This window comes from Neomonachus schauinslandi, chromosome 4 (assembly GCF_002201575.2).
Source record: "Neomonachus schauinslandi chromosome 4, ASM220157v2, whole genome shotgun sequence".
Lineage (NCBI taxonomy): Eukaryota > Metazoa > Chordata > Mammalia > Carnivora > Phocidae > Neomonachus > Neomonachus schauinslandi.
In genome coordinates this window covers 112,310,182-112,322,618 of record NC_058406.1, presented here as the reverse complement: position 1 = coordinate 112,322,618, position 12,437 = coordinate 112,310,182, and the positions used below count along the sequence as shown (strand labels likewise).

At 38.3% G+C, this 12,437-nt stretch overlaps 1 protein-coding gene across 1 annotated transcript in view; it reads left to right on the top strand.

The window, feature by feature from the left end:
* ATP6V1H (ATPase H+ transporting V1 subunit H) overlaps nucleotides 1-12,437 on the top strand; it is a 132,089-nt gene that overhangs the window by 23,762 nt on the left and 95,890 nt on the right. Inside the window, exons 5-7 of the mRNA XM_021688152.1 lie at nucleotides 2,797-2,910; nucleotides 4,980-5,084; nucleotides 8,399-8,452. Coding sequence (XP_021543827.1) covers nucleotides 2,797-2,910; nucleotides 4,980-5,084; nucleotides 8,399-8,452 — 273 coding nt within the window. The remainder of the gene's footprint in view (nucleotides 1-2,796; nucleotides 2,911-4,979; nucleotides 5,085-8,398; nucleotides 8,453-12,437) is intronic.

Sequence of the window (12,437 nt, the reverse complement as noted above, 5' to 3'; positions counted from 1 at the left end):
AAAAACTATAAGCCTGATTCCAAAGAATAAGAAAGAAAGAAGGAAAAAAGAAAAAGAAAAAAAAAGAAGCCTGATCCAAAAAATGAGAAGGAAAGAAACCAACAAATGAAAAAAAACTAAACCTGATATCAAAGAAAAAAAAAAAAAAAAAAAAAGTAAAATAAGTAAAAAAATAATAATAATAAAAAAGAAAGCCTTGTCCTATTTCCACCAGAACTGAAGCTGATGCTTTGGAGCACTCTGTGATTGGTAGACTTGGCACACACGGGGGGCCTGTGTTGGTCTTCTGAGGGAGAGGCCTGCTGGGCCGGCTCATAGTCAGACTTGCCCTTGTAAGGATGCCTTTGGTGGGCGCAGGGAGGTGGGGTTTGGTGTAGGGGACTCAAGCCTCCACTGGAGGCACTGTGTTTCTCTCTGAAGTCCTATGGTGCCGGTGGGCGGTGTGTGCCTGTGTGTGTTTGTGTGTGTTTGTGTGTGTGTGTGTATGTATGTGTGCACGTGGAAGATGGTGCTACCCTGCCCTCTTGTCCCCCAAAAGGGATACTCGCAGCTACCATGGTTCAGGAAGTCCTCACAGTATAGTGAACAATCTCCCCTCTTGTGTCCCAGGCTTTCATCAGACCCCTGCCTTCCTGGCATCACAGTTCTCCTGTGTTTTATCTCTGGCAAGGGGCTGGGATTCAAAACTCCAAATCTTAAAGGGCCGGGTAGGGCTCGGACCCTCTCCCTTCCCCCCGGTGGAGAGCCTCCTGGTGCCTTGTTCCGTTCTGTCCCAGAAAAGCAGTTACATGGCTTGTGCAAGATGGCTGGAGTCTGTTGTGCACCAGGAAAAGCTGCAGACCAGGTTATCTGTCCTCTGTGTACACATCTGTCCCTGGCTATTGAACGACTGCTGAGTGGTGCCCGGTGGACCTTTTCTCCTTGGAGAGGCAATGCATACCCTCTTCCAAGTGTACTCCAGGAAGGGGAGTGTTCTCTCCTGGTGCAACCCAGGGGATCCCCACACTGAAGCATCTTGTGTGAACCCTGCACAGTGCTCTCTCCCCTGCTCTCTCCTTCTCCCTGACTTGCCTCCACTGAAAGGGCTCCCTCCCCTTCAGGGCACCGTGGCTTTTCTTTCCCCCATTCATGTCTCTGAACTTCGCATCTGTCATGTTCTGTCCCTTCAGTTGTGCAGATTGTTTTCTTAATCCTCAGATCAAAATGATTTGGTTGACCCAGCTGTGTTTGAGCTATGGGGCTAGCTCAGGGTCCCCCTGCTACTCCACCATCTTAATTCCTCCTCTGGAAGATACGTTTTTAAGCAGGAATTGAAACCACAAAGGACTAGTCAAGGAAGATGAATTTTTTTTTTTTTAAAGATTTTATTTAGTTATTTGAGAATGAGAGAGTGAGCAAGAGAGAGTGGGGGAAGGGGCAGAGGGAGAGGGAGAGAGAGAATCTCAAGCAGACACCCTGCTGAGTGGGGAGCCCCATGTGGGACTGGATCTCATGACTCTGAAATCATGACCTGAGCCAAAATAAAGAGTCAGAGACTTAACTGACTGAGCCACTCAGGCACCCCAAGGAAGATGAATTTTAAACTTATGTAAAATGTAAAAATATTTTCTGTTCTTTCTGTATTTAGTGTACTTTGTTGCGAAATAAAGAGTCAGAGACTTAACTGACTGAGCCACCCAGGCACCCCAAGGAAGATGAATTTTAAACTTACATAAAATGTAAAAATATTTTCTGTTCTTTCTGTATTTAGTGTACTTTGTTCATTTATGTGCAATGATAATTACAGTTTTAACTTGGGAAATAACCCACCAATGGAGTAAATGAACCTATCCAAATTTTGAGTCCTTTGATAAAGTCATCATAACTTGCAGTTGTTATTCTGAATTATAATGATTCATTACTTAAGGAGATGTTAGTCTCTTCCTCAAATAGGTAACTGTTAGCAAAGACCAAGATTAAAAACAATATATTTAAAAAGAATTAAATGTTGATCTGAAAGTTATTGTTTATGGTTTTTTGTGTTTTACCAAGTACTGCTACTTAGAATTATATTCATTTAATTAATCAGAAAGTGTATTTTGAGCCAGTGAAATGCAGGTAAAATTTAGGTGAGAGGTAGAGTATGCATATTTTGAGCTAAGAATTGTTCCTCAAATCCTGTGTCTTTCTGCTAGTGTTATATGCTGTTTTTTGCTATCTTTTTCTGCCCTGATTTTTCTGTCACAATATTCTAGGAGTAACCTGATTTTGTGTGGAAAAAACATTGGGAAGGGCAGGTCAGAGGTGCAGGCTCAGATGAAATGTAACAGATTGCTACTCCCTGCAGGGTTGGGATCTCCTAGCTTGGCTCACTTGATTTAAAGCTAATCATAATAATTAAAGGTGATTTTATTTTACATTTTTAAATATTTATTTATTTATTTGAGAGAGAGCATGCTCCTGTGCATGTGTGTGTGCTGGGGGAGGGGAGAGGGGCAAAGGGAGAGGGAGAGAGAATCTCAAGCAGACTCCCCACTGAGTGTGGAGCCCAATGCAGGGCTCAGTCTCACAACCCTGAGATCATGACCTGAGCCGAAATCAAGAGTCGGGTGTTTAACCGCTTTACTGACTGAGCCACCTAGGCACCTCCCAAAAGTGATTTTATTTTTAAAGTATCTATGCCTGCCCCCCTTACCACCCCTGACCCATAATAACAACTGGAGGAAGAAAACACACTGACTGATGGGACACAGAATAAAGGTTGAGAAGCAGTACACAGTAGTAAAAAGCAGTGATATAATTTCTTTTCTTTTTTAGGAAAATCACCAGCGGGTTAGCATTTTCTTTGACTATGCTAAACGCAGCAAGAACACTGCCTGGTCCTACTTTCTACCAATGTTGAATCGCCAGGATCTCTTTACTGTTCATATGGTAAATTTTTAATTGATCAAATTTCTGATTTGGGGAAGAAACACACTTGGGCTATTTATGATTTGGTAACCTTCCAGTTCCCAGAGGAGCAAAGGCTGTGATGTTAAAATTTCCAATTTTCCTTATTGATGGTTAGTAATGTGGGGATATTGGGAAGACAAAGGAGATGGAGTTGCTTTGATACAGTTAAAGTTTTGTAGAGTATTTGTTGAGTTCATTAGCATAAAAGCCTTTGCTAGATTGCATTCCAAAAGAACTTTAGATTGTCTGTGACAGGATTAACCACATTTTACTACAGAAATTAAATTTTATTTAGAAGTAGCTATGGTGCTTAATTTTTATTTTATTTTAGTAATCACTTGTTTTTTAATATCTTAAACACACTCCTGTTTTAAACTTACCCTGAAAGGCTATCTTTGGAAGCCTTAACACTGAACAGTCTTTTATGGAGTATAGAGAAGGTATGAGAGGAGAGTTGAGAGAATAAATCTTTGTACAAGCCTTTTCTATTCCCAGCATGGAGTGGGCTGCAGTGGGGAGCTCCTGAGACTATTCATTTCAGTAGATGTCTTTGAACTTTTCAAATCAAGAACTACTGTTTGTTTTTTTTTTTTTTTTTTTTTTGAGCATGTCTTCTTTCTCTCCATATATATCTATATTCATTTATGTATGAGTTTATTCATATATTGTACATATTATAAAATCTTAAGAGAAATCAAGGAGGACTCATGAAATAAACTATATTTTATTTTATTTTTTTTTAAGATTTTTAATTTATTTATTTGACAGAGAGAGACACAGTGAGAGAGGGAACACAAGCAGAGGGAGTGGGAGAGGGAGAAGCAGGCTTCCCGCTGAGCAGGGAGCCCGATGTGGGGCTCAATCCCAGGACCCTGGGATCACGACCTGAGCCGAAGGCAGGCGCCCCTGAAATAAACTATATTTTAAAGAATACTTTTTAAAAAACCAATAATACATTTTCTTCTTTTTAAATTGTAGAGACTTGTTTTTATTGTCTGGATACATGGCTTAAATGACTTCCTAATTTTGATGGTGACTTTCTTTCAGAAAGTACTGGAAGAATATTAAATTGGGTTTGTGTGTGGAGAAGTTAGTGTTTTATACTGCCTGTATTTTTTTGTGTGTGTGTGTATGTATTTCCCAGGTTTATTGAGGTATAATTGACACATTGTAAGGTATTTAAAATGTACATGATGATTTGTTATATGTATTCTTATACTGCCTATTTAATAAAGAATTCATGGTTTTATAGCTTAAAGAAACCTGAGAAATCTTTAGATGAGGAGAAACGGTTTATAGCAAGGAGAGATGGCTATTTAATATGCAGGACGTATTTTATACTAAGATAGAGATTTTTTTTAACATTTTTAAAAAAGATTTTATTTATTTATTTGACAGAGACAGACACAGCGCGAAAGGGAACACAAGCAGGGGGAGTGGGAGAGGGAGAAGCAGGCCTCCTGCTGAGCAGGGAGCCCGATGCGGGGCTCGATTCCAGGACTCTGGGATCATGACCTGAGCCGAAGGCAGACGCCTAACAACTGAGCCACCCAGGCGCCCCACTAAGATAGGGATTTTTAAGCGTGAGGACTCACGGGGATTTGGAATGAATGAAGGCCACAGCTGGCAATTTGTTGTAGACATTGCTCTGAACTCTGGCAAGCAATTTGATGGAAGTCTGCAGATTTTTGAATATCAACATCTACAAATTCATTAAAAATACTTATTATTGTCTCCAAAAAAAAGATTCTTTTGATTTTTGCTGGCCTTATAATGAATCCCAATCTTACTTTTGGAACTCAGAATAATACAAGGAATGTCATGAAATTCTTAAAATATAACTAATTTTGTCTCACCTGAAAGGAGCTTTTTAAAAATACATTTTGACTATATTGCAAGATGTATTTTAAAAAATGAAATACAAACTTATTTTGGAGGAGTTGAGGATTGAAAAAAATCACAGCAAAGTGGTTGTGAGTCCTGCTTTTTAAGGTATATGATGTGATTTTAGAATCAACATAATATTCAAATACATTTTTTTTTTTCAGGCAGCAAGAATTATTGCGAAGTTAGCAGCTTGGGGGAAAGAACTAATGGAAGGCAGTGACTTAAATTACTATTTCAATTGGATAAAAACTCAGCTGAGTTCACAGGTAAAAGACACTTTTTTTTTAGTATCTTTGAAAGGAATGTGACACCCATATTAACCTATTAGTGAAATTACAAAAAAAGTTATATTAAAATAATGCCACTTTGAACTTGATAAGTAAGTCAAACTACTCTTAGGTATGGTAGTATGCTTTACTTTTTCTTTCTTTGACTAGCTTCAACTCAAACCTTTCTGTCTTTGCCACTTGGCATTTTCCATTCATGCTTTTTAGTGGGCAGGGAGTCTCTTCCTTCTGGGTGGCTACCAAGATCACACAGGTGGGAGAACTGAGAGAAGTTGCACAATTCCAGACAGCATACTCATGTAAGGCTTGTAAGAAGGGAAAAGGAACGGTATAGCAGGAGACAGAGTGCAGGCAAGCTTCAGGCTGAGAGACTTCAACTGCAGCTCCCATGCCTTGGGGACCTTGATTCTCCAAGATTTGTGCAGGAAGTTTTGGGTTTGGGGAGAGCTCTTCGTAAGTTTCTAGCAGGATCGTTTATGTCCTTCTGGTCACAGAACCAGGCCAAGCTGTCTGACTCATTACACCAATAAACAAACTGGCTCTGGGTGCTACCAGGGGAGTTTTAAACTATAGACAGCACATTACAGATCATTGGTCAATCCAGTTATTCTGGTCTTGCTCAAGAGTCCAGACAAGGCTTCCGGGTGCCCCCGGGTAGGCCTGGAGCTGCTGGGCCCAGCTGCAAGGTAACCATTGCACAATGGCACCTTCCCAGGATTTACTGTGTCACTGTGGGATAGAACATTTGGGCCTAGGGTTAGTGAAGGCTGCTTAATGGTCATCTTGGTTGCTTTCAGACCTCTCTAGCTCTACTTCATGAAGGAAATAGCTTGCTGGTTAAATGATGGGGAAAATGACAGGTTTTCTGTTTTTGTCTCCATGGTTCTCTAGAACAGGCAAAAGATAGGACACTTACGGTGGCTCAGTGCTTCTTTCCTTTTGGCTTCCAGTGACTAATATTAGTGGTAAGGGGGAGACTGGGAATGATCCTCAGGAAAGGAGTGAAATGAAGGTGGGTGGGGAAGGAGTATTCTGGGGAAGAAAGGGTAGAAGAGAATGAGACTTTGGTGTGGGGATGGCTTACATGAGGAATGGGACCAGTAAAATAATATTGGTAGTTAGTGTGTTGTCAGTGTTAGATTACAAATAAATGTCTATTTGAAATAAATTTTTAGAAAGTTGTAATTCAGATTTCAGTGACATTTTAATAGATTTTAATTTGAGGCATAAGAGAGACACCATGACATTTACTTGGGTTTACTTTTTGTCTTACCATTGCTTGCCTTTTTGGGAAAGTCTCATTGTCTTTTATATTTGGATAGGGATATTTTGGAGTGTATTGAACATAATTAAGTGTTTTTTATATCAGTAGCATAAATTTGTATATATCTGTTTGGCTTAGTTTTTTTTTTTTTTTTTAAGATTTATTTATTTTAGAGAAAGAGAAAGAGAGAACTTGCGAGCAGGGGGAGCGGCAGAGGGAGAGGGAGAAGGAGAGGAGAAGCAGACTCTCTTTTGAGCGTGGAGCCCAACACAGGGTTCGATCCCACAACCTGAGCTGAAACCAAGAGTTGGACGCTTAACTGACTGAGACACCCAGGCGCCCCTGGCTTAGTTTTTAAAAGTATTTTTACAAGAGCCACAAATTTGCAGATTTTACAGAAATTGTGAGGTATTTAAAAAACATAATATTTAGAACATGAAAAATAAGTGTATGAAGATGAGATTTTAAATTTCTAGGTGTGTATCATTTAGGATCAGAATGCTTAACCTTCCCCTCACCCCTCCTTTTCTTTTTTCTTTTTTGAAATTAGTTCTTCCTTTGAACAAACTTCAGTTTGCTTTAGCATTAGCTTTATGGTAATGGTAGTGAGACTCTATCGTAACTAGATTCATAAAATGAAAATTGGTAGGATAGAATATATACTGTAGTTTGCCACTAACATTTTGGGTTGTTTTCTCACAAGAATAACATTTGTATTGTGCCTTGCAGATGATTTGTTACTTTTGAAATGATTAACTGTGGTTATAACTGTGTCCAAGAATTGGGGGAAATATCTTTATCATCACTAGTGGAAGCAAAATATTCAGTGTCTAGAACAATTTTCATTAGAACTGAGCTCCTTGGTATTAGATAAATGCTTTAAAAGACCTTTTCTTTATCTTTCTGGTGCGTTCTTTTTATCACAAAGTCTTTGGCTTTCTGTAGTTATGATATGGTGTTTCTGTTTTGTAAGTCCTGTTACAAAGTGACTCTTCAGGGTGCCCAGGCCCCTTCTGGCTTTGCTTCTCAGAGTCTGGTCTCTGCTTCTGCTAGGTTCTGAACTGCACTGTCTCTCTTGCTGTGGGCAGACACTTCTTGCAAAGCTTTCTCTCAGGATCAAATTATAAACTTCTTGTTTAAAGAATGAAACATAGGATTATTTGGGATTTTCTTTGCTACTTTGCTTAAATGTCATGTGATGGTGCTGTATCTGGAAGTTCTCTTTCTCTATTGTTAGTGTTTTCTCCCTCATAAAAGGACCACAACTTCATAATTTTAATAGAAATAAACTTTCAGAAGTCCAAATTAGTTGCAAGTTTGGATATTTTGTTGACTTTATGTAAGTGACATTTAGGAGCTTTTTCCTTTTTGGTAGTTTAAGCACTGTATATGGGTTGCGGGGGGCCTCATGCCTGGCACTTAGTAGATAATAAAAAAAATTAGTTTGAATAAAACGAAATAAAAATTTCCTTTCAGAAATTCATTACTACTTTTCTCTTGCACATTCAACCTTTGACTTTCTACCTTAACTTTTTTTAGTCATTTCTATATGTCATTTAGACATTATATAACATGTGAAATTCTGATTGTCATTATAACTTGCTAGCATTGCTGTCAATAATCTAATTTTAAGTTCTGTGTAGAATCTTCCCATTACTAGGCACCTATTTTGAAAGCTTTGCCACAGAATATAATGTAGATAGTTCAGCTTAAGATAGTCATCTTACTTGAAAAACAATTCAGTAAGTAAATTCTGAGACTTGGAAATTTGCACCAGCATCATTTATGAAATTTAGCTGGAGCTTAGTATTCAGTTTATTATTGTTCCATTTTTATTTAAGTTATCTGAAAAAGTATAATATTTAGAATATTTTGTGTCATCCCCATGGTTTTTATTAGTTGATGATACTCCATTAAGTAGGATTAGGAAAAAAATTTATAAAATTGGCTTAGCTCCCTTTCATAAGCTGATAAATTAGGATAAAAATTAAAAACAAAACTAAGTAATAAGTTATTTATTTCGTAATAGAAACTGCGTGGTAGCGGTGTCGCTGTTGAAACAGGAACAGTCTCTTCAAGTGATGTAAGTATATTCCTTCTTAATTCACTGGCCTCCTAACACCATGAATATAATTTATTTTGAGTCATTTAAAATTTTAAAGATGTTTACTAGTTCCCCAAATGTAAATCCATATTAATCTTCAGTTAGGTTAAATAGCATTGTAAAAACTATATATGTATATATAAATATTTATGGTCTATTGGTAGATAGGAGACTTGCTCTTCCCTTTTGCTCTTCTTTTCAGGTCCTTTATCTTAGACCTGAGAATCAAGGCAAGAGTCTGAATTCAGATGTACAGCTGGAGTGAATAATCACGAAGTTACTCTCTTTCAGGCTTCAGTTATATGATAACCTATGCAAGACCTGTTTAACAGATACGTGAATAGTGTGTCAAGGAGTTGAAAACAGTTCAGTTACCTGATGGCATTAAAACTCATTACTTGCATTGTGTTGCTCAAGGCTTTACGTGGGGCTGTATGCTGGCCAGAACCTCCACCTGCCCGTTTTTTTTTTGGCCATACTCTCCCCACATTTTTTAGAGCCAGAAGGGTAAAGGTTAAAATTAATCACATCTCCCCAAGTTCCCTTCTTGGTTGGACTTATCTTCCCCATTTGGGAACAGTTTATCTTTGTTATATTCTGAATACTTCAAGAACTGGCAGTAAGTTTGGACAAGTAAGGGTTGGCGTGCTCGCTTCGGCAGCACATATACTAAAATTGGACAAGTAAGGGTTGGCATGATTAGAGCCAATTGAGAATAAGATAGGGAAAAAGAAAGTTAGAAATGTAGGTGAGGTGCATCTATCTTCATTAGTGGGAAATATCTCTGGGAAACTGGAAGGCATCTTCAGAGGGCAGTGTCTACCACCTGCCGGTAGTAGACCTAAATGAAGCTGTGTAGGAGCCATGTAATATCTGTATTAATTACCAGTACTTCCATAATCAGCTTGGACTATATCTGTTTGTGTGCTCTGAGACTGTAGATGGCAGCAGCACCCATTTTCACAGCCAAGAGCAAGGCTTCTCTTGGGGCAGGGGTTGAAGGATTTGACAAATAGTGTGTTAGGTCAGAATATGGCTATTAACCTTCCGAAGAGGAACTAGAACAAGGTGCAGAACTAGAAGAGCGATCTTGGGGTCAGAGTGGGGTAAGGAGGTGATAGGTTGGAAGTCTAGATATTCAGTCATAAGCACGTGTTTAAGTTGAGAATCTTTATTTTTGTGACTTGAATTTTTACGGGTTTGAAATTTTGAAAAATTATTTAATTCATGTATTAGACTTATTGATAAATTTTTAAAAAGGTATTTTCAGAATTATATATCTTATAAACTTATCTGAGTGATTGTTAATGTGTTTGTAAGTTAATAAAGCTTACGTAATGAGTTGCAAGCTCTGGTGACATGACGTTCTTATCTTGTTTTTTTTCTGTTCAGTGTATTGGAAAAACAAAACTAACTAATTGAATTGGCAGTACATTAGTCAGAGTGGTTTACTTGGTAGACTCCTACACATACCTCCCAAACAGAATTAGCATCAGAGGTAATTGTGAGTAAGGAAAAGATGGCCTTTGATTTTTGACCTTCCCTCTCATACCCTTCAAACTTAAACATACTTGCTGTCTCTTCCTAAAGGTTCTTACTTTTTCTACTGGCTATCAACTTGGAATGCAGACTTTAATAAGTTGAGCATAAGGTGGTAGCTTCTGTGATATGATTTAAGAGGGGAATCTGAATTGGTAACGTACTTATTGAGCTCTTACTATGTGCCCAGCACTGCTTTCTTCAGTTTACATTTACATCTCCTTGAATATTCACACTCCCTCTCTGACTTAGGTCTTACAGTAAGCCACATTGTATAGATGTGAGCAGTGAGGCTGCACAGAATTGCAACACCAGTTTGCCTAAAGTCATTCAGGTAGTGAGTGGCAAAAACCCCAAAGAAAGGAATTGCTTGCCAAGAGAATTCCTTTTGAGGCAACAGAAATGCAGTTGGGTCTTTTTTTTTTTTTTTTTAAAGATTTTATTTATTTGACAGAGAGAGACACAGTGAGAGAGGGAACACAAGCAGGGGGAGTGAGAGAGAGAGAAGCAGGCTTCCTGCCGAGCAGGGAGCCCGATGCGGGGCTCCATCCCAGGACTCCGGGATCATGACCTGAGCCGAAGGCAGACGCTTAATGACTGAGCCACCCAGACGTCCCTGCAGTTGGGTCTTGAGGCATTCCCCAAGTTGCAGAGCCTGCTCAGCCTTGTACAGATATTGGTATTACATCTTAAAGTCCCTTTAGGTTTTCCCAGAGCATGGAAAAGCAGTTTGGGAACTTGCATTACACAGTATTGCCCCTTGATGTCAGTAGAAAACACACAAGTTTTATACCGCAAAATGTGAATTAAGAATGATTCAACAGTCTTACCTTTAAAATGGCCACAGAAGCATCATTGTAAGTTATGAGTGGATCATTACAAACATTTTTATTTAAATGTCCTTACATAAGTAGACTTTCCTTAACATGCATTCTGTTGTCTTTGCCTGAAGATGAAAATAATACATGACACCAAATCTAATGCACTTACCATAAACTGTTCAGTTCTTTACTGGGTCTCGAATGTGAGTACTCAAGTCTTCTGTTCTGAGGAAGCTGCACAGCTGTGGACATTGATTAGTGCTGATGCCCTGATAAAAAGATGAATACTGTGATCTCTCACAGGCTTTGCAGGATTTAGAAAGAATCTGGGAATTTCTTGTTTGTTTGTTTTCTTTTTCTTCTGTCCAGCTTCACTTATACTTGTATAGGAGGGAGCAAGGTGACTCCCCATCTGACTATGTCTTGATCTCTCGCTATTTTGTTGCCGATCCAGTTTGGCATTAGTTACTGCAAGATAAACATTGTTTCATTGATAGTAAGTAACTTGATGAAGTTGCTGGGTTCTCCTTATTATTTCATCTTGTCTTTTAATGTTCTGGAGCAGTTCTGTCCATCAGAACTTCCCATGATGTTGGAACTGTCCATTATGGTAGCCCCTTGTGGCTATTAAGGACTTGGAAAGGTGGTAAATGCAAGTGAGGAAATAAATTTTCAATTTTATTTAGTTTTTAAAATTTTTAAGTTTTTTTAAATCAAAATATATGTCACACACCATAAAGTCCATCCATTTGCAGTTCAGTACGTTTTAGTATATTTACAGAGTTGTACAGCCATTACCACATCTAGTTTTATAACATTTTTAACACCTCAGAAAGAAAACCCTGTACACATTAACAGTCCTTCCTCATTCCTACTCCCCACTCCCAACCTCTGGCAACCATTCATCTACTGTCTCTCTCTCTGTCTCTTCTGGCCATTTCATAAAAATAAAGCGCATAGCATGTGGTTGGTTGTCTATAACTGGCTTCTTTCACTTAGCATAATGTTTTTAAGATTCATGCATGTTTTAGCACATAGTAACAGCATTTTAGAATGAGAGAAATGAAACTTTTCTTAAATTGTTTTCTGTGGCAGTTCTAATATCCTTGTTAATATGAAGATAGTTTTACTGTTTTAGCTTTGTTTTTAATTTAATGCTATGCTGATGTGGCACTTTTCAGTCTTCCAGAAGAGGTAGAAAAAAAAAAGAAGAGGTAGAGTATTTTAATGATTTAGTTCCTTTCCACTTGGTTGTTTAGTGCACCCAAAAGTGCTGCCCAAGTAGCAGAAATAAGTGGCTGTGTCAGGAATTCATACAGTTCAGGCCTGTTATTTAACTGTAGTCTGCTCTGGCTGGTGAACTGTGAAGTCTGTGAGGACTCAAAGGAATTCACAATCAGTTATGTGACTGTGTAAGTTTCAAGAGTATTGTTATTTACTTAAAGCAATTCTTGGAGGATTTTCATTATTTAATTGCCTTTTATCTTCTTGCCACAAAATTAATACATTTTAAACATTGGGGATCATTAAAATACATGCACGGAATGAACATTAAGGAGGGAAGGTAAGAATCTGTGAGTTTTGTTTTTCTGATCAGATTTTTG